The sequence below is a fragment of the Callorhinus ursinus genome, unplaced genomic scaffold (assembly GCF_003265705.2).
Source record: "Callorhinus ursinus isolate GAN/ISIS: 27379988/994484 unplaced genomic scaffold, GSC_fseal_2.0 scaffold10, whole genome shotgun sequence".
In the NCBI taxonomy this organism is placed as follows: domain Eukaryota; kingdom Metazoa; phylum Chordata; class Mammalia; order Carnivora; family Otariidae; genus Callorhinus; species Callorhinus ursinus.
This window is the reverse complement of record NW_027397072.1, coordinates 74,144,781-74,171,615: the sequence shown is the minus strand read 5'-3', so window position 1 is coordinate 74,171,615 and position 26,835 is coordinate 74,144,781. Positions and strand designations below refer to the sequence as shown.

The window sequence follows — 26,835 nt, the reverse complement described above, 5'->3', positions numbered from 1 at the left end:
CCAGTAAGTCCATAAAATCAGGCCAGAGAATTATTGAGAGGGAAAATTAACTCCTCAGCGATAGAGTGGCCAAGGTTCTCATCTCGCCTCCGTTAGGAGCTCTCCCCAAGCCATAACCACCGTTGTCTGGAATATCATGGTAGTTCTTTGCTTTGTTAGTGGAGACCTAGTCTGTCAAGGACCAGAGAACAATAATTGCGAGAGTGGTCATGGGCCATCCCTCGTGGTAGGGAGTCTGTGCCCAGAATGGTGCCTGGCATCCAGTATCCATAGAGTAAACATTTTTAGATGGACAGTTTATTTTATACCCTTCAGAAATTTTCAATGTGTATTTTCGCTCATATGTTGTTTGAGTATATTCATCTTTTTCTCATTTTATATACATACTATATACACGTTTCTTAGTTTTCCTATTTATTATTTCTCGGTGGCCTTAGCATTCTACTTTTTTAAAACGGCAGCATTAAATTCTGTTCTGTGGGTGTATCATGAACTAATTGGTCCCCTTTGGCTTCCTTTTCCAAGTCTCTGGATGAGAGCAGAGGTGGATGTGTGAAGAGGTGGGTGGGCAGCAGTGGGAGTTGACTTCCATACAGTCGGGTACAGGTGGGACCCAGGCTGTTCCGCCATCCTTGGGAGGCAGGACCGGATGGGCCAGGGTGGGAGTTCCTGAACCGACATTTACTGTTTGTTTGCTGTATGACCTTCAACAAATCAGTTATTTAAGCTCTTGAAGGCTTGGTTTCTTTGTAAGTCGAGAATAATAACCACTCCATGGTATTAGAGGATGTATGTAAGTTGCCTATATATCTCATGTATTTTGAAACAGTACCTCCTGTATATGTAATAGTACCTCGTGGATATGTAACAACACCTCATGGATACGTAATAGCTCCTCATAGATATGGAACAGCACCTCCTACATATACCTCATGTATATGTAATGGCACCTCATGTATATGTAAGGGCACCTCATGTGTACACCTAAGTAAGGTGCTTAGAATGGTACCCAGCATATGGCAGGGGCCCCATAAATTGCAGCTGTTATTTTTCAGCTTCTGAATATCTCAGGTTTGACAGTTTCTTAGACAAAAAATACCAGGATGGTTGAACTGTTTTTTTCGTGTTGTGAAATTACCTGCCTTTGAGGACTGGATTCATTCTTTGCTTGGATTCTAAGAAAAGCCTTCCGAGGAGGTCCCCAGCCTTTTCTCAAATCAGTTATGTTTCTTATTGCTTTTGTTCTCGAGCTGAGTCAGTATTCCTTGCCCAGCCCAATCTTCCTGGCAGCTTGCCAAGTCTGAAGATGGAGTCGTTTTTCTAAAGCCCCTAATGGATGGGGTGGGGAGAGAGAACGCTGACTCTCTTTTGCTCACAGGGACAGGTGTGGAACACCTCGAGGCAGCTGGGCCCCCACAGGGTGGGGCGATTAGGGGGTGTCATGCAGGGTTTGCAGGGCAGGGGGTGAGGCTGTTTCACGCCCCCCTCAGTAAGGTGTTGGCACCAGGAAGAAAAAGAAAGAAGCATACCAGTTTGGGGTTTAGGCTGAGCCGCTGAATTACCCTCTCTTGATAGATAGGAAAGCAGAAACCCAAAGAGATTGAACGCATTGGTCTAGAACACAAAGGAAGTTTGGGGCAAAGGCAACATTGGTCTGATCTCCTAGTGCCTAGTTCAACCATATTGGCAGAAAGAGGTCAAAAGAGGGAGGTCAGGGCGCCTGGGTGGCTCAGTTGGTTAAGCGACTGCCTTCGGCTCAGGTCATGATCCTGGAGTCCCGGGATCGAGTCCCACATCGGGCTCCCTGCTCAGCAGGGAGTCTGCTTCTCCCTCTGACCCTCTTCCCTCTCATGCTCTTTGTCTCTCATTCTCTCTCTCTCTCAAATAAATAAATAAAATCTTAAAAAAAAAAAAAAAAAAGGAGGTCAGAAAAAATAAAGAAGACCCCACAGCATACTTGCTTGTGGAAAAAATCCCTGTGTGCCCTGAACATCAAGGGGAGGTGACTGTCCTGTGGTGAGGAATGACAGTGGTACCCAGAAGTTGCCAGTCATGCATATTGGTCAGCCTGGTTCAGGCTTCTGGGTCCAGGGTCTTGGGCAGGGTCGATCCTTGGGTTCGCGGTCCTTGCTACACATACCCTGGAAGGAAGTGCTGGGATGCAGGAGTTCATAAGCCAGGCCTGTTAGAAAGTCCTTGCCAGATATTCTTAAACTGAAAGATATCCCGAGAGTGTGGAGGTGAAGGGTGTTTGTCGCCTCATGTAGGAAATGGTGTTCAGTCCTGTCAGGTCAGCTCCCTTCTTGTGCAAGAGGAGGTGAGGCGGGTGAGGGAGGAGGTGGCAGAGCAGGGAGACCCTCGATGATCAGACTGGCATAGGATTTGGTTTCAGGAGCTGCCTCTCCCTTTGTCTGCCAGAGTTTCTCTGGCTGAGACGGGGTGGTCTCTGCCCAGGGAAAAGGGGCCAGGTGAGGTTGCTTCAACAGAGTCGTTAACTCCAAGATGTGGGCTCTTTCTGCTGCTTCCGCCACCTGCCTGCAACCTGGGATAGATTCTTCTGCGCCTCGGGGCTGTAAGATACTCATTGTGTAAAAGCTCCCAGGAGTTTGAAGTTGATAGAGTAATGGAACCAAGCAGGCAACATGCCTAGAATGTTGTTAGAGGCTGAGGTAACAGAGGATCTATAGTTGCTCCAGAGGACATCTCTGCTTCACTTTATGCCTTGGCGAACGCTTGTCATTCTATCTGACAAATCTTCATTTCCACAGAAAGTCTCACAAAAGTTATCCAGCTTTTAGTGGGTCCCTCCCTGACTTGAGGTCACTCCTTATGCTGCATGGCTGATGCACCCATAAAACAAAGGATCTGGAAAGGGCCCGATGGGCTCTCTGGGAGGAAAGCCAGCCTGAGTTTTGCATCTGAGGCTGCTTCAAAAGAAGGGTCCCACCAGGTGGGCGTAGCAGGGGGCATCCGGTGACGGCAGTGAGCATCCTTCAGGCCGGGCGTAGGGGGGGCCAGGTCGGGGTAGCTCTTCCCTCAGTCCAGAAGCACCGGCAGCTTCGAGCTGATGAAATTTGTCCTGTCCCCCTTTGCACCACAACACCTAGCGCCCTCTCCTTGTTCCTACCCAGTAGCGCTCCACCTTCCACAGCACGAAGGATACTTAGGCACAGAGAAGTGCTTTTAAAAGTCACTAAAGGGCATTAGAGAACATTGTTTTCAAATACTACAGACAGTACACAAACCCATCATCCTCGTAGAGCATAATAATTCTTTTATGTTACCTTCAATCTGCAGGTTTGTTTTACACAGGTCTGTGTTCTTGCGCATTCTGTTTTTCCCGTATTATATCACATTTCCCCATGTGCCTACTTGGTCTTAACCCACCATTTTTAACTTGCTGTAGATGTAATATAATTTGTCAGACCATTCTCTTAATGTTAGACAGTCCAGTTACTTCTGTTTGTTGGCCAAAATAAATAGCAGTGTGGGTACATCTATGAGTATATAGCTATTAGTTTCTATTTAATTATTGACTTAGAGTGAATCCCAAATTTAAAGGATGTGACTCTTTTCTGTGGTGTTTGCTATCATTATAGTATTATTTCTGGAAATGTTACATCACATTGCACATGTATAATATGGATAATACCATTTTAAAACAAATTTGTTTATCGGGTATTAAATGGTAAGTCGGTGGCATGTCAAGACTGCTCTTTGCATTTTAAAAATTCCTAAAAGAGTGAACATTTTATAATTCCTATAAATTTTACATTCATTTCATTTACACAGTTATTTCCAGGGATCTTGATGGATATATTTGGATTTGTTGACACTTAGACCTCTGGGGTGTGCTTGCCATTTAATGTGAAACTAATGGGGAGGGATGAGACAAATCCAGGCTGTGGGACATTCCAAAGGGCAACATCCTCGACTCTTCATAAATGGATCATAAAAAGGAAACAAAGCTGTTCTAGACTGAGAAGGCTGAAGAGACATGGCAGCTACATGCAAAGCAGGAGCTCTAAGTAGCTTCAGAAAAAATTTAAAGCCACAACAATTATAAAGGGCATTTGGGGGGACGGTTGGAGAAGTTTAAATATGAACCATTAGATAATGTCATACCAATGTTTAAGTGTCTTGACTCTGATAACTTTGGTTATGGAGGAGAATGGTTCTGTTCTTAGGAGATGAAGGCTGATATATTTCGGGGTAAGGGTGTCACTGTGTTTGCAACCTTCAAATGGTTTAGTCAAACTATATATGTTTGTATCGTGTTTTATATTACATATTAATAATTACAACATGATCATGTTATACTAATTATATTGTAATTATACTGTTCATGATATAAATAAATGTAATAATACATTATTAGCCTATATAAGTATAAAAATTATAGAAATTATTTACAACGTATTTAATATATGCTATATTGGTTTTTATATCCACGTCTACATGCATTTATAAATCTGTCACATTCATATCACACTCACATACACACATGCTTGAGATGCATTACCCCATAGGAACTGCATTTTAATGGAGACCCTTGACAGCAGCAGAAAATGCTGAAGGGATCCGTTTCTGCTGGTGACTCCAGGCCCCGGCAGGGAGGTTCTGTGGGGCTGGGGAACCCTGGGGCTCCCCTCAAGATCTAGGCATGTGGGTGACAGGCACAGAGATGCTCTGGCTGGACCCTTGGCTCCCCTGTCCGGAGGAATGGGGGATGGGAGTATTTTCACCAACTAGGGGCCCCATCCCCTTTCCCCTCTCCCCTGTCCTGCTGCTTGGCACATGGAGGGCGGGGAGGTTCCCATGGGGGGCATGAGGTTTACCTGTGTTTCCCTCCCCTGTAGCCTTCTGTTTCCCCACATCTTTGACGTTGAATCTCTCTTACAAGGCAGTGCACATGCACTCTGGGGCAGAAATTACAGAACCTTTTGGGGAAGTTCAGTCAGACAATCAGACCCCACTTAAGGGGAGTTATTCTTGGCTCTCTAACCTGCTCCCAGGACCGCCCCCTCACCCCCCCCCCAGTGGTAAGCAGCTTCTCTTCAGGTGTAAGTACACACAACCGAGAGGTCTTTAAATGTCAGTTAAATTAACGGGTTTCTGTGTTAACGTATTAAATCAAAGTAAACGGAGCTTAGACCTTCGATTTGGTTGCTGGTCACCTCTGTAAAAAGTTGAGAAATGAGGCCCTCAGGGACACCTGTAACCCCCGTTCCAGCAGGGCTCCCTTGAGAAAACTAGATTGGACTCCTCAGCAGTTTCACTGAAAATACAACTTCCCAGGATCAAATGACTAGTAAATTTGAGGGATTTATAAACCAAATTGCACCTTAAATGCATGAGGGGGCTGACTTACCATTTAAATGTGACCCGTGGTGAATCTGGTGAAGGCAGTTAGTTGAATGCCCGTCCTCGGGCCTCAGCTGCCCAGGCCTGGGGATTGGGATCTGGATTTTTGTAGATCAGGTTTGCAGCAAGGAAAGGCTACTGAATAGATTTATTTTTTAAGTTACCATATCTTTTTCTGCTTCTAAAAATGGTAGAATATTCTGGATATAGTGAAAAATGGGCAGCAGAAATGAAAGTCACCCATCATTGCACAAATGGGTGATGATGACCAGATTTCTGTGTGTGTGTGTGTGTGTGTACATGTCTCTGTATTAAAACAGAGCTGGGACGTCCCCATGAGAATTTGGTCAGCTGGGCCTTGGTCCCTAGGTTGTGGCAAGGTGGGAGGTGAGTTTTCCATCCTCCGTCTCTTTCCATGTCAGAGACTTTTTGAAATAATAAGCACCCGTTCAAAAGGGGACCCAGGCGGGCTGGGGGCGGGTGCAGAGAGGAGCGGCAGGCAGACCCCCATCTAGGTCATCAGGGTCTGTGCTGGGGATCAGCAGCTCTGCCTGTCTGCTTGGAGGCTGCTTCACCTAAAGCCCCTCACTGGGCACGTGCTCCCCATTCTTGCCTTTCTCTTCCTCGTTTTACGTCCCTCCACCCCGACCCTGTCCTCATTGACAGACTGCCCTCGGATCCTACAGCTCCTGGGCTCACACAGGTGCCCTCCAGTGCAGGGAACCTTATTTCCAAAGAGGTCCAAGAGGAACGACGTTCCTCCCCACCCCAAGACTGACGCTGTCATGGTGGCATGTCAGGTGTGGGGATACTTGGGGGACACTTTCAGCTCCAGTGCATTTTCAGCGGCACCATGTGGGCGACCTTCCAGGGTCTGAACTAGCGCTGGGAACCGGGCCTGCCTTCCCTGCCCTCGGAGAAGCCAGAGACAGCTCAACTCTTACATCTGAGAGCCCCTTAGATGAGCACTTTGGGACCTTGCTGTTGGGAGAGTGGGCTGTCCCCCAGAGCAGCGGGTGGACTGTGTTAGCAGTGACTTCTCCCCTATTCTCTGGGTTAGAAGCTGGGCCCCACTGCTTAGTAGCTGTGTTAACAGAAACATGTTATATAAACTCTCTATTCCTCAATTTGCACATCTGTGAAGTGGGGATATGATCAGTACCCTTCAAGAAGGGCAGCTGTAAGGATTCTGTGAGCACCTGCCGCAGAGGAAGCCCTCAGTAAGCGTTAGCCGTGAATCTCATTGTATTAGTCTGCTTGGGCTGCCGTAACAAAATACCACAGACAGAGTGGCTTCAACAGCAGAAATTTCTCTCTCCTAGTTCTGGAGGCTGAAAGTCTGAGATCAAGGTGCCGGCACGGTTAGCTGAGGGCTCCCTTCCTGCCTCGGAGATGCCCACCTTCTCTCTGTGTCCTCATAAGATAGTGAGTGAGCTCAGGTCACTTCCTCTTTTTGTAAGAGCACTAACCCCATCCTGGGAACCCCACTGTCATGACTGTGTCACATTGGCAGGTAGCGCATCACCATCTGAATGGGAAGCGGCGGGGGGGGGGGCGGGGGGGGGGGGGGGGGGGGGGCACAAACATTCAGACCATAACAATCATTATTATCATTTTTATTGTCATTTATTAGTGCTCTTGCAGGGCTTTCTGAGGCTTGGGGCAGCCTCTGATGTGGACTGAAGGAAGAAGTGAGGACAGTCCTTTTGTCTTCAGGGAGGTCTTAAAGTCCATGGTGGTGGGTCTTGAGTCTTCTGGAAAACTGCTTTCACAGTGTTAGGTTTCCCTCTCCTTTAGACCTCCAGGAAAAGGTTCCTGGTTGTCCTAGTCTGGAAAGGGGGAAGGAAGAAAAGTCAGGTTTCTCTGAGCCGGGCAGCTGGGTACAGACTCCACAGCGTCCTGTGTTGTCAGCACTGTTACCCCATTTCCAGAGGGCCAGGCCCTCAGAGGCTCCAAATAAGGACACACCAGCTGGCTAAGACCACGCTACTGAGAAGCTGCAATAAAATGTGAACCTTGAGCCTTTTGATCCCACACCCTTGCAAGGTGCAGCCGGTACTGGGGAGAAAGGAGCAGCCACACCTGGAGCAGGACTGGGATTGGGATGAATTTGGGGGGTGCCGCTGGTACGGGAAACCAGCCTGGTCTGGGCCTTCCTGCCTCGCATGGTGCACCCTCACTGGGGTCGAGTGGTGAGGCTCAGACCCCGGAGTTCCTCAGCCAGTGGATGCTGCCCCCACGCCGCTCCCACTCTAGGTGCCGAGAGTGGGGTAGGAGGTCTCTTCCCAGGTGCACTAACTCAGACTGTGTTTTCTTCTCTGCTCTTGTCCTTCCCCAGCCCCTAAAGACAATGAAGAGCGTGTGTTCAGGGAGCGTATGCGGCCCAGGAAGCGGCAGGGGGCCGTCAGGCGCAGGGTGCACCAGGTCAATGGCCACAAATTCATGGCCACCTACCTTCGGCAGCCCACCTACTGCTCCCACTGCAGAGATTTTATCTGGTAAGCCCCTCTCTCCCGGGAACCTCTAGTTAGGCCTTCCCTGAGGTGAGAAGTGGGGGAGGGGGTGTAGGACAATAGAAACTTTATTTTTGAAGTGCTGATGGGCTTTATTTCTTTTTTACTTGATTGCAGAAGACTTTTCTGGAAGGCTAAGTGAGTGTTTAGTGCCGGGGGGGAGGGGGAAATGGAAAAGAATGGTGACTTTATACTTAGGATCATATCATATATCATGTTTAACAAGTTAATATTTTATAACCAACAGTGGTATATTGTGATGTATTTTTTTAAGAATCCTTATCTTTTAGAGACACAAGCTTAATTATTTAGAAATGAAATAATGTGATGTCTGGGATTTGTTTAAAAATGATCCAGAAGGGGGCGCCTGGGTGGCTCAGTCGTTGAGCATCTGCCTTTGGCTCAGGTCATGATCCCAGGGTCCTGGGATCGAGCCCAGCATCGGGCGCCCTGCTCAGCGGGGAGCCTGCTTCTCCCTCTCCCACTTCCCCTGCTTGTGTTCTTTCTCTCACTGTGTCTCTCTCTGTCAAATAAGTAAATAAAATCTTTTTAAAAAAATGATCTGGAGGGAGGGTAGAGGGGCTAGGGATAGAGATGAAATAAGACCAGCCATGTATTATCATTGTTAGAGCTGGGTGATAGGTCCCTTACGTTTATCTCCTTATTTTTGTATACATATGAATTTTTCCATTATAAAGCTTAAAAAATAACTTGATTGCCGGTATCTGTAATTCAAAGCAGTTCCTAATAACTGTTGGAACAGTGGGCATCCTAGTGGTGCTACTAGGATGCCCAGATTTCAGAGGAGCGAGAGAGCAGTCTTGGCTGGAGTGCTCAGGGAGGGCTTCCTGGAGAAGGTGGCATTTCTCCTTCCATGATGACTAGGATTTTGATAGGCAAAGACAGGTAGGTTATAGGCCTTTTTGGGAGGTGGAGAAGGATAAGGAGCACTGGCCTTGGGTATCAGAGGGGGAATTTAAATGAATGCCTACCATGTGCCAGGTTCTTCCGTAGGCACTGAAAATATCCAATTAAATGGTTCCAATGTCCTACAAGCTATGTATTATTAAAGCCACTCCACTAACAACAGTACTGAGACTCAGAAAGGAAAACAAGACTAGTGTGACGTCCTCCAGCTAGGAAGTGTCAGAGACCCAGTTCCATCCCTGGTGAACCCAACTGAAAGCTTTTCCTGACCTCTCACCAGCCTTTCTGGCAACCTCTCTGAGCTCTTGAACTTTGCCGACACACTTGGATCCTGTGGGGGAGAATGTGTGAGGCCAGTCTGCAGCATGAACCAAGCCAAGAACCATTTGAATTAGGGTTTGAATTGCCAAGGTGTCCAGGAGTGGCTTGTCTTGTCCTCGTGGTTTCCCACAACTAGTCACTGAGGTTGGCATGGACATCTGAGGCGGTACAGCTCAGAGCACCCTCCACCTGATGGAAGCAGATGTAATGCCCCACTTCCACCACAGATACATCTCACCCCCGGGGCTGCTTCCACTCTCTGACCTCCGTTTTCTGTATTTCCGTCATGAATTGTGTGTTTGGAGGGAGTAGGTGGTGAAAGCTGAGATTTATGGATTCAGGTCTCCTCTCAGCCCCCGGAGAACACCACTGGGTTCTTGGCTTCCTGTGGCGCAGCCCCCCAGTGACATCTGGCTGCTCCCACTGGGCTGGAAATGGCAGATTGCCCCCTGGCCAGTTGGTGGTGGTGCTGACAGGGCCCAGGCCAGGTTGGTTGGATTGTTCTGTGTCCATCTTGACCCTAATTCTGCCCCAGGGGAGCCTATACCTGCCAGGGAAGGAATCTCTGCCATTGGTCTTGACCAAACAGTACATTGAACCCCTAGGCCTGGCCACAGGCTGACCTAGAACCCTTGACTGCTTCAGGAATGTCCAGGGAATGTGCCTGTAAGCAATAGCCCTCCTGCGTGATGACCCACAAGGAAGGGCACGTTCAACTAATCAAGACTTGCCTTGAGCAAGCAGTCTTTGTGGCTTTCCAGAACACTAATGGCCCCACTGGAATGGCTGTTGGTCTAGGAAACCAAGCCCTGACATTGACCAGGCCTTGTACCCGTTCCAAGCACTGGGTCTACCCTCTGTTGTCTCTGAAGGGGTGTTTGTTTTTGTTTTTGTTTTTGTTTAAGATTTTATTTATTTACATGAGAGAGAGAGCACGAGCAGGGGTAGGGGCAGAGGGAGAAGCAGGTTCCCCTCTGAGCAGAGAGCCCAACACAGGGCTCGATCCCAGGACCCTGGGATCATGACCTGAGCTGAAGGCAGACGCTTAACTGACTGAGCCACCCAGGCGTCCTGAAGGAGTCATTTTAAGACACTCTGCAAGTAGGAGTGAAATCCCACTGCTACCTGGATTCCAGTCTACTTGGTGCATCGTGGTTCACGGCCAGAATGGGGTGGCTTTGTGTGGTTTTCGATCTACTAAAATTTATTAAAAGAATTCTGTTGTATTCTTCTTTTCAGGGGTGTCATAGGAAAGCAGGGATACCAATGTCAAGGTAAGAGGCATTGTATGAACTGAATGCTTGGGGCCCACAGGTCTGTCCAGATCAGTGACACTCCTAGGAAGCGTGTGCCGGGTCTGATGACATTTAGAGGCTCTATACAGTTTGCATGCTCTATTCCCTCTCTGAGAAGCAAGACCCTGCTTTTTTTTTTTTTTTTTTTGTCCCTGCTTGGCCGTGGCTCCTGTATCCATATATGGGAGTACCTTGTGGGCACCTGTCTCCGGCTGTCCCAGGGGTCTCTGCACCTTTCCCAGTGATCCACAACCATTCAAAACCCTTCGAAGGCCCCTCTCTTCCCTGAGCCAGGCTCCGTGAATCCTGTAAGCCCCCTCCCTCTCTCACTCCCTGAAGAAGTTCCCTCACCTGCTCGGTTCAGTCCTATCACTGTGGTCCTTGCTGATTCTCTCTCTCTCTCTCTTTTTTTTTTTTTTTTTTTGTCTCTACTGTGGAATCATTATTAGCTCTTCAATGTTTAAGACTCACTTGAATTTATTGCAGTTTGTTTGTTTCAGTTCTTTGACTAAAATGCAAGGTCAGGTTGTCCAGGATTGGAGGGTGGGTGGGTGCTGTGGTCAAGGTTTCTCTGTGGTTAGAGCTGGGAGACCGTTCCATCTCCTCACCCAGCCCCTGGTTAAGTTGGGGCTCACCCCTGGGGGACCTGAGTAGGTTCTGTCAGACATGGCCATGTCCTTGAGGTAGCATGTGTGCAGATAGTTGCTTACCTCTTCGGCCGCCGCTGCTCACGCTGCCCCAGGACACTGAAGACAGGACAAAAATGTTTTAAGAACTCCTGTGCCACAAAACACCCATTCTCCAGCAGTGCTCCTCGTCACGCCCGCCAGCCCTGACGTGATGTGGGCTGGAGAACAGGACCGCTGCAGTGCCTTTAATAGACCCGCTTCACGGAAGGGAAACTGTTCCCTGACGTTGGCATACAGAAGCGGGGAAATTGATCGGTACTTCTGGAACTAGAGAAAACTGCTGATGCCCTCTGGGTATAAGTGGTACATTCTCCTGCAGAGCATTTAGGAAACCCTAATGGCCCTGATGGCATGGTGTTCTGAAATGACTTAGCCTGCCGGGCCTCAGCCAGGGTCTTCCTCTAAGACTTGGGGACAGGAGAGGCATGGCTCCCCACATCCCTCCACTGAGACCCGAATCTCGGGGTGGAAGCTTTCTGTCCCCACTTGTTGCTCAGCCTTCCCATTTTTGCTGTTTCAGTTTGCACTTGCGTGGTCCACAAGCGATGCCATGAGCTCATAATTACGAAGTGTGCTGGATTAAAGAAACAGGAAACTCCCGATGAGGTAAATATTTATAACATTGAAATTCGGGGGTTTCTTCCCTGCCACTTCCCACCCCCCTCCCCTGCCTCCTCTGTGGTTCCTAAGAAACTCCTTATCTCTCTGAGATGCCCTGGCTTTCTCCGTTGTGTTGATCAGAGTTAAGGGAGTTGTCCACAGTGGTCTAATGAACGACCGTGGCTCAGAGCCAGTGTCACGTCTGTGGCTCTTAGGCCAAGAGCCTCTCGATCCCAGAGCTAAAGCCCGCGAGGAAAATGTGAATCGCTTTATGTCATTATCTCCTTGGAAGAGTGACATTGCTAAGTGACCTGTCACTGGCTCCACACCGCTCATAGACAGGGAGAGAGACACAACACACAAGCGGGAGCCTTGTCTTTATGAGGTGATGGCGGAACGGAGAGGAATTAGCAAACCCAAGAAACCCTCAGGAAGCAGGAGTAACCACAGTAGTAACACCAGCCGACATTCATGGGGTCCTTGCCACATGTTGATTGAAGTACTTCATCAAACAGCATTTCATCTCAAAACGGCCTTAATGAGAGCTATGTGATGATCATCTTCATTTTGCAACAGGGAGAGTGGAAGCACAGACAGGTCATGTTAGCTTGCCCCAGATCACACAGCTAGGGTGTGGGAGAGCCACATTCATACCCAGGCAGTTTGTTCCATAGAGTCTGAGCCCTTGACCGCTGGACTTCGTTGTCTCTTACTCTTCCAACCTGGTATCGGCTTGACTCCTAGGGGAGCTGCTAGGGGTAAGGAAGCGACACAGTTCACCGGTGAAGGTGGGTTTCTCCTAACTGAGCGACTGGGAGGAGAGTGTGAGGGTGAGGGTGGGTGTTACCTGTGTTCACAGCAGTGGATTTCAAAGGCCTGCTTTGAATTCTTGGTGAAAAAATAAGTACTGTATAATCATAGGGCATTAGAATAAGGGGGGGTCAGAGAGATACTAGGTAAGTTTAGAATCAGGTGGGTTTATAATTTGGCTTCCAAAAGGAGTAACTCACAGGACCTCTGCTACTTAAAGATAATTCACCCAAGTGGCATCTTGGCATCCGAAGTATTTCCTATCTTTTATCTCCTTTCGCTTTCACGCAGTCTCTGAAAAGCAGTGAGGGACACAGCCTGGATGGAACTTTCCATGTCCCTGAGGGGCAGGCAGCCCAGAGCACCAGAGTTGTTTGCCGGGCTCTGCTGTCATGGTGGGAAACTGCAGGTGCTCGCCACCCAGGCCTCCTGGCTCCTGGGCCAGGGTCCAGACCCAAGTACATTGTCACGCTTGCTACTTGGGCAAGGAAAGGCAAGGCAGGTGGCTGGCTTGCTGTGTGTCTCCATTCTGTCCTGTGGACGTGCTCTGAGCGCTTCCTCTGTGCCAGATGCTGTGCCACGTCCCACGGAAACAAAGAGGAACACATCTCTCGGGTTTCTCCCACTGTGAGCCCTCTCCGGTCTCTAAAGCTCTGCCGTATCCCTTGGGGGAAAAGTCCCAAACGAGTCCATGCCCTGCAGGTTAGAGGGTTGAGGTGGGAAATACCCCCTGAACAGCTGAGTCTGTGACCGAGTGCTTTCTGATTGCCTTTCCTGGCCTGTTGGCTGTGAATAGAAGTCACCAGCGAGGTGTGTGCCCAAACGTAGCATGTGTCCCAAGGGAGAGAAATTGCCAAGGATTGAGGATGGTGGCTGTGGGTTTCTCTGCCTTGTGGAATTATTGCCTGTCCTGGGGCTCACAGGGCCAGGCTCCTGGAGCGTTGGTGTACCGCCAGCAGGGCAGGGCGATGGACGAGCCCTCTGCCGGGTCCTGCACGGCTGGGGAGCCTCCTTTGAGCTCATTTCTTCCTGTAACTCCTGCCTGTGCACACAAGCATGCACACCCTAGATACACGGAGCTCTAAGCACCGGGTGTCTGATGTCTTCCTGTTATTAGATGCTCCGGAGCTTTTGCACCACAAGCACCCAGCTGATGTTCTCTCCCTGCTTCGCGCCTATGGGTTAGCGCTGAGCACATGCCTCTCCCCGTGCTTCCAAGTGTGGTGACCGCGGAAGGCTCTCCTTTGTATCACCTTCCTCCCTTCTTTTCTTAACCTTCCGGCTCTGTCTTTCTGCTCTTTTCTTCCTTCTCATGACCTCTGCATTGGTCTTGCTCGCCCTTGTCCCCGGGTCTTCGCCACAGAGCGGCGTGTGCACGTGGCTACCTGTGTGCATGCGGCCCTTGTGCTTGTTTTCACAGCCTCCGATTCTGTGGCTCTTGCATGCTCCCTGTCGTCCTCCCACCATTCTCCGATACCTTATAGTCCTTGGTGTCCCCAGCTGAGGGTCACACAGCTCTCCCCGAACCTCCGAGTTCCTGGACACTCCCCTACCGCTTCACCTTTCTCCATCACCCATGTCCCTGTGAGGCTCTTCCTGCGACCCCCGAGTCTGTTCTTAGTGTGGGTCCATCACGTCTTCGGCATTTGCAGGAAAAGAATGGGAACAATGATCCATACCCTTCAGGGTGAGCAGGCAGATGTAGAGAAGGAGACCCAGAAAGGGGGACCACGCCGATGACCCCTCGCTTCTGTGTGTCTCGTCCCCCTCACAGCCCTGTGACGTTAGGTGGGACGAGGCTGCCATCCTTGTTTGCCAAATCAGGAATCCGAAGCCCCAAGAAGTCAGGAAACTCCCAAGACCTCACATGTGGTTGGTGGCAGACCCAGGCCAACAGATCAGAATACCTGGACACCCCCTCCCTGCTCCCCCCCGCCGCCCCCGTCCTTCCCCATCCACCTTACCGCTTTCTCTTTACTCCTTTGAAATAATCCCTAAGTGACAGCACGGTGGTGAAAAGGCCTGGGCTCTGAATTCACACTCGTGGGCATCAAATTCTGCCTCTGCTGCTTATCAGCTTACAGGTGTGCTTCTTAATCTCATTGTGCCTCAGTTTCCCCAGCTATAAACTCAGGCCAACAATGGCACCTGCCCCGCAGGGTGCTGGGGAGGTTTAACTGCGATGGTGGTGCCTGGCCTGTGGGCAGTACCCATACCTTCCTGCCCTTAGTGCTCACCACTCTGGATTAGCAGTCTTCACCACAATTATTGTCTGTCCTAACTGATGACCTGCAGTTTCCACAGCTGTGCTGGGCTTTTAGGGTGTTTATAGAATCTGTCCACCATCAAGCTGCCGAAAGACAGCCCCGTGTGGCCTCCAGGCACAAAGCAGCACTGAGAAACACACGGTGACATCTCATGAACAGCCAAAATGTGAGAAGCAAATTGAGTGTCATGTGCCATGAGAGGTGGAAGCCCACGGGCCTGGCCTCTCAAGGTCCAACAGAGAGGCAGAGAATGAGCTAAGGGCATCCGGGGCAAAGGCCCCAGGAGGTTCTCTGCACCTGGTTTCTCGGGGCAGCTTTCAGAGCCAAGCTCCGACCTGCCCCCTTCAGTGGCCAGGCCTTCTGGGAAAGCTGGCCTGTAGGAGCTCTGGCAGTAAGCAGGCCATGGTGTGAGCAAGCTTGGCAGTGACCCTGTGTTTTGCCATCCCTGCAGGTGGGCTCGCAGCGGTTCAGTGTCAACATGCCCCACAAGTTTGGTATCCACAACTACAAGGTCCCCACCTTCTGCGACCACTGTGGGTCCTTGCTCTGGGGCCTCTTACGGCAGGGTTTGCAGTGCAAAGGTAAGGCGCTCTGGGCCCTGCCCTTGTCCCGCCCCCCCCACCCCCACTCCCGTGTCCCTTCCATCTCCTCTTTTTTGAAAACTCTTTGTTCCCAGAGCCTCCCAAGTAAGTTCCAGGTTTGGCCAGAGGACTGAGCACAAGCCCTTGTTAAGCTCTCATTAGTTACTCGTGAATTTGTTCAGCAGTCTCTGTGCAGAGAGTGGCCAAAGAAACTCCGTGGAGGGAATGCTGGGAGGGAGGTGTGCTTCCTCCATCTTTAAGACCGTGAGCAAGCTGGGGGAGGGGGGATGATTTGAGTCTATTAAAGTGGATAAATAATTTAAGGAAAAGATACACTGGAGCAGAAGGGAAGCATATTTCTGGAGTTAGGCCCTGAAATAAGTAATGGGTATCCTTCTGTCACAATCCGTGGTTCCGAGCTTACTCTGAGAAGGAGCCATGCTAGGGCGCTGTCCCATACGAAATCTTATTGATCCCACACAGACCTGTTATGTAGGTGATCTTATTCCCATGACCCCGAGGCCCAGAGACTAAGTGACTTATTCACGTTGCACCACTTAGTAGCAGAAATAAGGTTTGAACCTTGACTCTTGAGTCTCAGGTTCCTTCCTCTGTTTCCTGCTGCCCTGCTCATGAATTGTCTTCAGCTCAGATGAGATGGGTAACAGCACGTGATGTTATAGAAAGGCGGGCACATGCTCTGGGGGCCTGAATGGGGTGCTTGCTTCCATGAGCTGGTCCAGCTGGCATGAAGAGTTGGACATCCACGAACTGTTGGGCCGGAATATCGCATGGCTTTGTACTGACTATATGACTAATAAATTCCCATTGTGGAAAAATTAGAGAGGTCAAGTATAAAAAGGAATCCTGAGGCCATGAACAGATTGGTCATTGAAGGGATCCCAATGTGAAATTATGACGATTAGAAATAAAGTTTGTAGCTGCAGAGAGAATGAATAGAGGGAGAGTGACTAAAGAGATAGTGAGGAGTAATTTATTGGATGTGTGACCAGATCCACCTGGGGTCTTGGTGACACTATTCTCTGAGAGAGGAGATTCGAGAGGTTGGAGGCAAAGGCAGTGGGGCTGAGTTAGGGCCATGCCAACCCTGAGGTGCCTGTCTGAAATCTCCATGGAGCTGTCTGGCTGTTGGGCGCTCTCATTGAAATTCAGGGGGAGGTCTACACCGAGCATTCAGACTTGGGATTTGCCCATGTAGTAGTTAAAGATATAGTAGGCAGTGGTTGAAGCTGTAAAGCTGATGTCCTCCCCAGAAGTGCCTTCACTGTGGGGAGAAAAGGTAACACCCTGAGGTTTGGGGGAGGAAGGTGACCGGCATTCAAGGACAGGCCTGCATATGCAATGGGAGCACCTCAGAAGTGGGAGGAGAAGTCTTGAGGGATGGCATCGTGGAAGCCAAGAGAGTAAAGAGTAGATTAAAAGATGTTTAAAGGAAGTGATAAGTGGTGCCGGATGCTTCCAAGAGGTCATTGAAAGTAAGAAGTGGAACACGGGATTGGATTTAACTATTAGGAGGTGACTAGTGACCTCAACAGGAGTGGTCTTGGCGGGATGGAAGGCCAGCTACGCTGAAGCAAAACGGAAGATAAATTATTCTCGCAGAATGTTTCTCTAATGAGGGAGAAGACCATGAAAAAGGAGAGATTAGTGAGCCAGGAAAGAGAGGGTTGGGCCTGGGGGAGAAAGATGGATGCCCCGTCCTCCCAGCTGGAGGGAAAGCCTCGAGACCAGGCCTGGCCGCAGATACGTTTCCTGCGTCAGGGACAGGAGGTGAGGGGACAGAGGATCCTCTAAGTTCTGGATCTGTTGGGGGCATTGCTAGGAGAGTCCCCTGGTCTTCTGAACTGGGAGATCCCTTTTGGAGTCGAGGTAAGAAGTGGGTGTGGACGGTGGGGTCGGGGGGGTAAAGGTTGGAAGTGGCTGTGCGGGGAGCTAAGGGCACCCTGACTTGGGGCAGGAGGAGGTGCTGACTCTGGGCACATCTGCCATCCTGGGCCAGCTGCCCAGACGTTCAGACCTCCCTGTCCAGTGTTCTGGTGCATGAACCTGAAGCAGGGCCCACCCGAAACCCTTTGATGCTAAGTGACCTTAAAACAATGGGAGAGAGGTTGTGGAGAAAGGGGAACCCTCTTATGCTGTTGGTGGGAATGCAAGTTGGTACAACCGCTTTGGAAAACAGTGTGGAGGTTCCTCAAAAAGTTAAAAATAGAGCTACCCTATGACCCAGCCATTGCACTCCCGGGTGTTTACCCCAAAGACACAGATGTAGTGAAAACAAGGGCCGTATGCATCCCAACGTTCCTAGCAGCAATGTCCGCAATAGCCAAACTGTGGAAAGAGCCAAGATGCCCTTCAACAGATGAATGGATAAAGAAGATGGGGTCCATATATACAATGGAATATTACTCAGCCATCAGAAAGGATGACTACCCAAGTTTTACATCAACATGGATGGGACTGGAGGAGATGATGCTAAGTGAAATAAGTCAAGCAGAGAAAGTCAATTATCATATGGTCTCACTTATTTGTGGAACATAAGGAACAGCATGGAGGACATTAGGAGAAGGAAGGGAAAAATGAAGGGGGGTGATTAGAGGTGGAGATGAACCATGAGAGACGATGGACTCTGGGAAACAAACTGACGGTTCTAGAGGGGAGGGGGGTGGGGGGATGGGTTAGCCTGGTGATGGGTATTAAGGAGGGCACGTACTGCATGGAGCACTGGGTGTTATACGCAAACAATGGATCGTGGATCACCACATCAAAACCTAATGATGTATTGTATGGTGACTAACATAATAAAATTAAAAAAAAATAAAATAAAACAATAAAACAGTGGGCGAGGAGGAAATAAACGGAGCAGGACTCCCGAGTGTTGTTAGCGGAGGAGTGATGCATTCAAGGGAGGTTGAGAGGGGCTGCCGGGAAGCGCAGAGCCTGCTTTGGATGGGACCCAGATGAGGCCATGTCTGGTTTTCAGTAACTGTATTAATGATTGATCTATCTAGGGAATCTAAATGAAGGTACTGTCATCTCATAAATATTGACGTTTTAAGAAAGCAGCCCAGACGCCTGGATGTTGCTGCCAGGGCTGTGGGGTCCCTGGATGACCCTGGAAGAAGGCAGGGCCCAGGGATGTGTCTTCAGCTGTTTTGGCAGGCAGCACTCTGATGTCTGCTCAAGCAAAGGCGGGGAGAATGAGGCCACCTGTTCCCGGGATCCCAGGGCAGCGGGAAGGAGGCGGGCCACACAGAATGTGAGGCCGAGGCTGTTTAGAACGCAGGGTCCCCAGTACACGGTGGCGGATCTCCCGTCTCCTGTTCCTCCGTTACCATGATGTGCTCACTTGCCCTTGCTCCTTTCCTACCCCCGCTACCTCTCCCCGACCCCTCAATTAACAGACTGTTTTTTAGAGCAGCTTTAAGTCCTACAGAAAAATTGAGAGAATTGTGCAGACATTTTCCATATACCCCCCCCACCCCCATGTGCACACAGCCTCCCCACCGTTGGCGTGCCCCCCCCCACCGAGGGGTACGTTTGCTACAGTTGCATGATGACAGGAATCCACCGTCATCCTACAGAATGCTTCCCCTGCCCCAGATCCGCCATGTTTACTTCTCTCTTTTGATCCTTTCTCAACCTCAAGTCTTTTTGCCCCTGTGGTGGAAAGGGGGACGTCAGAAGGGGCCGGCAGGAGCCAGGGCAGGGGCCCCTCTTGCCTGGGTCTGAGTCTGCTTCTGCTGCTATGATTGCTAAGGAACAGAACCCAAGAATTAGAGAGCTGCCCAGGGTCCTGAAGCATCATGTTCCTGTGGAGCGGGTGCCCTCCTCCCCCCCCCCCCCCGCCACCCCTGGCTCTGATCTGTGTTCCACGCCCTCTCCTGCTCTGGAACCCTCCATCGGGTTCCCACCTTTGCAGGGTCACGTTGCTTTGCTCCCCTAGGCTGGGGGCCCCGTCCCCCGGTCCATGGCTTCCGCTTTGTTGCCCGTCCCACTCCTGGGAATAGGGTCACATCTGGTTAGTGGAACAGTTCTTAAGAGCTTGGGTCTACAGGGAAGGATCCACAAGACTGTCTTGGTCACTTCCCTTCAGCCTCAACTTGCCTGAGCCACCTGTGTTCGGGGGTTATGCACATACTCCTCTGAGCACCGTCCCTCTGAGGGCCAGGTAGAAGGCACATAATCACCGTGTTGTACTGGAGGGAGATGGAGAGCTGGAGAAAGTGGACGATGTGCACAAGGGGGTTACAGCCAGGGACCTGTGGGGACCCACCTGTGTCCTCTGGGCTGCCACCTCCCTGCCCACGGCCCGGAGGCACCAGGCCCTAGGAAGATGCTCGCAGACCATCGTTGCATAACCGAGATCCGTAGTCAAGGGTAGAAAAACGCCGGCACTAAGTGAGCAGAAAAAGTATTTCATTCCTGTCTTTTTTCTTGAGATTCAAGTACCTGTAGAGTCTGAGGCTCTCTCCAGACTCATTCCTGGGTCCGCCTGAGTACCCCAACCAAAAGCTGGCTGTTAGACCAGAAACTGGCTCAAACCTTCAGATACCAGCATCTGTCACTAAGGCCCTGAGGCATTTGAATCCTTTCTGTTCTTCACTTTAACTGCGCTGCTTCCCCAACCTGACCTCACCTGCACCCTGAACCTCTCTAGGCCCTTTTGCACCTGTGTTTTATTTTTCCCATTGATACATGGAGTCAGTCCCCCTGAAGGGAAAGACACCCGAGACCTTATGGTTTTTGTTTTCTTCTAAAGAAGGTGAGTGTTTCTCACTTGCCTTATAGCCCACGTCCCATTTCTCTTCCGCCCACCATCCCACACTCACGTCTCCAGCCCGGCCGCCCTGAAGCCCTCAGCACCGAGGGGCAAGTTTGCAGAAACCCAGGGCTCTCATACAGTTCACAGTGTGCCCTGTGGGGACCTGCGGAAGCCCTGGTGTTTTCTCGTCCCAGTGTGAGGTGGGCTCCCTGCTCCTGCCTGTCTGCTCGGATTACAGCTCTGTACCCAGGCAGGGCTGAAGGTACCCTGGGGAAAGGTCTGGCCTAGAGATTCCCGAAGAAGCCCCTTCCCAGTCCCCTGCCTTTCTTTGAGAGCCCGTTTTAATAACCACTGTGATCTGAGGCTGCTTTCGTGGAATAAGGGACCAGAGTATCACTTGCTCTCCAAGAAGGGATGAGGAAGGGGCCATTTTGTTGGAGGACCAATGACTTAGGGAGCTGTGGCCCATCGAGATCACAGGGTAAGAGTCTGGGAAGCCGTTCTGGTCCTGGTTGCATTATTGCCTGGCTGGGCAGTGGTAGGGAAGTCACTCTGGTCTAATCTCAGCTGCCCTCCTGTCTTCTGAGAACTAGAATGAAAATAATGAACTGAGTGATCTTAGCTGCATACTTCGTGCAGCTAAGTTTCCTTCCCTCCCCTCCCCTCCCCTCCCCTCCCCTCCCCTCCCGAAAACTATATGGCTCTCCCAGGGAAATAATAGAGTTTTTAAAAATAGAAAGCAAAATCTTTGAGGGGAAAAGAAAGAGTTTTAAAAGTAAAAAGTGAAGATGTCCGGAAGACCATTTCTGTCCTGCTGACCTGCCAACCCACACTATTTGTTTTGTTAGGACAGACAGGTTTAGCATTTTAACAGCAGAGGGCGCCAGAGGCCAAATTATATAGCTCTGTTGTCCTTGCTAAGAAATTCTTTCAGGTTGGTTGCTTTGTTCTTGTCCTTTCTGTCACCTCATGAGGAGGCAGAAGAAAGCATTCATGGGGCTGGTGGGCAGAAGTAGGTAAGGTAAGCTGAGTGTCAAAGGGTAGCTGCTGCTATGCAGAGTGGGACCGGGAATTTAGAACAGAGTGCTGGGAGTACATGGTGGGCCTGAGGATTTCCAGACATCACCAGCAATAATTCAGTGAATCAAGTCAGCACCATGGCTAGGCTGTGGTGGAGCTTTCTTATATGTTTATATTGTCTGAGAAAGGCCCCTCCTACCAGCATCCCTACCCTGCACCCTCATCTTTGGTCCTGTGGGCATCTTGAGCTCCATAGCTCAGCTGAGCCTTCCAAACCTGAGTTGGGGTGGGGGATGGTCTCTGCTGCTCCTCCCTCCAGGCCAATGACCAGACCATGTGGGGCCAGAAGGAAGTCCAGCCACTCCTCTTGGTTTCTTTCAGAAAAGTTTGTGTTGGTTTTTTTTAATAGACTTGAATTTTTGGAGAAGTTTAGGTTCATGGTAAAATTGAGGGGGAGGGTACAGAGATTTCCCATATACCCTCACCCTCACACACAGTTCCCCCAACTCTCAGCATCCCCCACCAGAGAGGTACACGTATTACAATCAGTGGACTTACACTGACCATTGTTATCACTCAGTTTACTTTAGGGTTCGATCTTGAGGTTGTACATTCCATGAGTTTGGACAAATATATAATGCCCCGTGTTCACCATTATAGTATCATACAGAATAATTTCACTGTCCTAAAAATCCTCTGTGCTCCACTGCTTCCCCCCAACCACTGGCAACTACTGAGCCTTTTACAGTCTCCATTGTTTTTCTTTCCCAGATGTCATATGGTTGGAATCATACAATATGGAGACTTTTCAGATTGGCTTCTTTCACTTAGCAATATGCATTTAAAGTTCCTCCATGTCTCTTCATAGTTCAATAGATCATTTCTGTTTAGTGCTGAATTAAGATTCCATTGTCTGGATATACCACAGTTTATCCATTCACCTGCTGATGGTCAACTTGGTTGTTTCTAAGTTTTGGTGATTATGAATAGAACTGTAAGCATTAATTGGATGGTTCATATTCTTACTGTTGAGTTTTAAGAATTCTTTGCATATTTTGGATAACATTCCTTTATCAGATGCGTCTTTTGCAAATGTTTTCTCCCAGTCTATGGCTTACCTTCTCATTCTCTTGATACTGTCTTTTACAGAGCAGAAGCCTTTAATTTTAATGAAATCCAGCTTATCCGTTCTTTCTTTCATTTATCATGCCTTTGGGGTTGTATTTTAAAAGTCATCACCATACCTAAGGTCACCTAGATTTTCTTCTACCTCCTAGGAGTTTCATAGTTTTGAATTTTATTTTTAGGTCTGTGATCCATTAATTTTTGTGAAGGGTGTAAGGTCTGTGTCTAGATTTGTTTTTGTGTGTGTCTGGATGTCTAGGTGTTCCAGCACCATTTGTTGAAAACTATCTTTGCTCCATTGTATTGCCTTTGCGAGATCAGTTGTATAACTATGGAGATCTCTTTCTGGCTCTCTAGTCTGTTCCAAACATCTCTTTGTCTACTCTTTCACCAGTACACGCTGTCTTCATTTTTATACCTTTAGAGTAAGTCCGGAGGTCAGGTAGTCTCAGTTCTCCAGCTTTGCTCTTCTCAATATTGTGCTGGCTCTTCTGGGTCTTTGCCTCTCCATATAAAGTTCGGACTCAGTTTATCAATATCCACAAAATAACTTTATGGGATTTTGATTGACAATGCCCTGAGAACAACGGACATGCTAATAACACTGAGACTTCCTACCCATGAATGTGGAATATCTTTCCATTCATTTAGTTCTTTTTTTATTTCTTTCATCAGAGTTTCATAGTTTTACTCATATAGACTTGGTACATATTTTTTTAGTTTCAGACCTAAGTATTTCAGTTTTTTAGGTGCCAATATAAATATCATCATGTTTTTAATTTCAATTTCCACTTGATCATTGGTGGTATATATGAACATGATTGAGTTTTGTGTATTAGCCTTGTATCCTGCATCCTTGCTATAATCACTTGTTAGTTTCGGAAGATTTTTGTCAGTTCTTTGTTTTCTACGTAGACAATCGTGTCATCTGTGAATAAAGGCAGTTTTATTTCTTCCTTTCCAATCGTTATACCTTTTATTTCTTTTTCTTGTCTTATTGCACTATCTTGTATTTCCAATAAAATATTGAAAAGGGATAGTGAGAGAGGGGATATCTTTGCCATATACTTAAAACTAGGAAGCTTCTAGTTTTCCATCGGTAAGTATGATATTAGTTGTAGATTTATTGTGGATGTTCTTTATTAAGTTGAGGAAGTTCTTCTGTACTTTTTGGTTGCTAAGAGATTTGCTCATGAGTGGGTATTGGATTTTGCCAAATGTGTTTTCTGCATCTATCTATAGGATCATGTGATTCTTCTTCTTAAGCCTGTTGATGTGAAGGATTACATTAATTGATTTTCAACTGTTGATGTGAAGGATCACATTAATTGATTTTCAAAAACTAATTTTGCATACCTGAGATAAATCCTACTTGTTTATGATTTATATTTCTTTTTATGCATTGTTGGCTTCAATTTGCTGGTATGTTGTTGAGGATTTTTACGTTTATATTCATGGCAGATACTGGGCTGTAGTTGTCTTTTCTTGTAATGTCCCTTCTGTTTTCATTTTCCAGAAGATATTATAGAGAATTGATATAATTTCTAATTTAAATGTTTGGTAAAATTCACCAGTCAACTCATCTGGGCCTGGTACTGTCTGTTTTGGAAAGTTATTAATTATTGACTGCTTTAATAGATATTGACCTTTTACATTATCTATTTCTTTTGTGAGTTTTGGTAGACTGTGTCTTTCAAGAATGGTTTTGCAGTATCCTGATAATTATGAGAAGTTGTGCTTTTATTTTCAATCAGTTCAAAATATTTTAAAATTTCTCTTAGGATTTCTTCTTTTATTCATGTTTTATTTAGCAGTGTGTTATTTAATTTCCAACCATTTGAGGATTTTCCAACCATTTTTCTGTTTTTGATTTCTAATTTAATTCCACTGTGGTCTGAGAGCAGATTTTTTTTTGTATGATTTATTTTAATTCTTTTAAATTTGTTAAGGTTTGTTTTATGGCTCAGATTGTGGTCTGTCTTAGTAAGTGTCCCGTATGAGCTTAAGAAGTATGTGTATTCTGCTGTCGTTGGATGAAGTAGTTGCTAGATATAGTAATTAATTTTATTCAGTTGACTGATGGTGCTGTTGACCTCAACTATGTCTTTACTGATTTTCTGCCTTCTGGATCTCTCCATTTCTGATAGAGGAGTGTTGAAGTCTCTAACCGTAACAGTGGATTTATCTATTTCCCCTCGCAGTTCTGTTTTTGCCTCACATATTTTGATGCTCTGCTGTTAGGTGCATGCACACTAAAGATTTAATGTCTTCTTTGAGAATTGACCCCTTTGCTATCCCTGATAACTTTCCTTGCTCTGAAGTCTTCTCTGTCCATATTGATATAGCTACTCCTGCCTCCTTTTTATTAGTGTTAGCACAGTATGTCTTTCTCCATGCCTTTAATCTATATTTGTCTTATATTTAAAGTATATTTCTTATGGATTAAATATAACTGGGTCCTGTTTTTTGATCCACTCTGACAATCTCTTTTAACTGGCATACAGTGGACCTTTGAACAACACAGGTTTGAACTGCGTCGGTCCACTTATATATGGATTTTTTTTTTTACACTACTGTATTTTCCTTATTATTTTCTTAGTAGCATCTTCTTCTCTCTAGCTTTGTTGAAAGAATATAGTATACAGTACATATTACATACAAAGTATGTTTCATCAACTGTTTATATTATCTGTAAGACTTCCAGTTAGCAGAAGGCTATTAGTAGTTAATGGGAGTAGTTTTGAGGGAGCCAAAAGTTATATTTGAATTTTCAACAGTGCAGGGGGTCAACACCCCTAACTGCTATGTTGTTCAAGGGTCAACTGTATTTAGATCATCGACATTCAAAGTGATTATTGATATAGTTGAATTCATAACTATCATTTTTGCTCTTGTTTTCCATTTGATGCCCTTGTTCTTCGTTCCTATTTTTATTTTCCGCTTCTTTTCTGCCTTTTGTGTTTTCAGTTGAGTATTTCATACGATTCCATTTTCTCTCCTTTTTTGAGCATATTAGTTACTTTTCTTTTTTTACTGATGTTTGTGGTTGCCCCAGAGTTTGCAATATAATTTACAACAAATCCAAATCCACTTTCAAATAATATTCTAATGCTTCATAGGTAATGCAAGTACATTATAATAACAAAATAATCATAATCTCTCCCTCCCACTCCTTGTATCAGTGCTGTCATTCATTTTGATTACACATGAGCCCACATATTTATATACATATAAGCATACATAATTGGATATATTGTTGCTATTATTTTGAGAAACTTATTTGTGAGATCAATGAAGAAGAAGGAAGATAAAAGTTTTTGTTCCTTCTCCGATAGTCTTTCTTTCTTTATGTAGATCTGAGTTTCTGACTGATTGTTTTCCTTCTCCCTGAAGAGCTTCTTTTAACATTTTTTAGCAAGACAAGTCTACTGTCAGTGAACTCCCTCAATTTTTATTTGTCTAAGGGAAGTCTTTATTTCTCCCTCACTTTTGAAGAATAATTTCATAGGGTACAGAATTCTATGTTGGTGGGGGTTTTTCTCAATATTTTGTATATTTCACATCGTCATCTTCTTGTTTGCCTGGTTTCTGGGGTTGAGTCAGATGCAGTTCTTATCTTTGCTCCTCTGTAGGTCAGGTGTAATTTCCTTCTGGCTTCTTTCAAGATTATTTTGCTTTATCTTTGATTTTCTGAAGTTTGTATACGACAGGCTTAGGTGAAGATTGTTATTGTGTTTTGTTTTTGTCCTGCTTGGTATTCTCTGAGCTTCCTGGCTCTGTGGTTTGGTGTCTGACATTAATTTGAGGATATTCTCAGTCATTTTTGTTTCAAATATTTCTTCTATCTCTCTTTGTCTTCTTCATCTGGTGTTTCCATTATACACATTATACCTTATATAGCCCCACAGTTCTTAGAGAGTCTGTTTCTTTTCTTTCGTCTTTTTTTCTCTTTGCTTCTGTTTTGGACAGTTCTATTGACCTATCCTCAAACTCCGAGATTATTTCCTCACCAGTGTCATTCTACCAAGGGGACCAGCCATGGCATTCTTGTTTTCTGTTACAATGTTGTTGTTTTTAAAGATTTTATTTATTTATTTGACAGAGAGAGAGACACAGTGAGAGAGGGAACACAAGCAAGGGGAGTGAGAGAGGGAGAAGCAGGCTCCCCACAGAGCAGGGAGCCCGATGTGGGGCTCGATCCCAGGACCCTGGGATCATGACCTGAGCCGAAGTCAGACGCTTAACGACTCAGCCACCCAGTGCCCCTGTTACAATGTTTTTGATCTCTAGAATTTCCTTTTGATTCTTTCTTAGAATTTCCCTCTCTCTGCTTACATTGCCCATTTGTTCTTATATGCTATCTACTTTATTGATGAGAGCCCTTAGTATATTAATCACAGCTGTTTTATTATTTTTATTTTTTAATATTTTTATTTATTTGACAGAGAGAGACACAGTGAGAGAGGGAACACAAGCAGGGGAAGTGGGAGAGGGAGACGCAGGCTTCCCACTGAGCAGGGAGCCCAGGGCGGGGCTCGAT

General features: G+C 47.2%; 1 protein-coding gene across 7 annotated transcripts in view; it reads left to right on the top strand.

The window, feature by feature from the left end:
- Positions 1 to 26,835, top strand: part of PRKCE (protein kinase C epsilon) — a 475,917-nt gene that overhangs the window by 292,579 nt on the left and 156,503 nt on the right. For 5 of the 7 annotated variants that reach the window (XR_003207488.2, XM_073897764.1, XM_025868896.2 and 2 more), the window contains 4 exons: positions 7,703 to 7,862; positions 10,365 to 10,399; positions 11,630 to 11,715; positions 15,238 to 15,367. Coding sequence is in view for 6 of the 7 variants with exons in the window: in XM_073897764.1 (XP_073753865.1) it covers positions 7,703 to 7,862; positions 10,365 to 10,399; positions 11,630 to 11,715; positions 15,238 to 15,367 (411 nt within the window). In the remaining variant the exon portion in view is untranslated. Of the gene's footprint in view, positions 1 to 7,423; positions 7,557 to 7,702; positions 7,863 to 10,364; positions 10,400 to 11,629; positions 11,716 to 15,237; positions 15,368 to 26,835 lie in introns of those variants that run through there. The other 2 variants (XM_073897768.1, XM_073897767.1) reach the window with 2 other exon arrangements.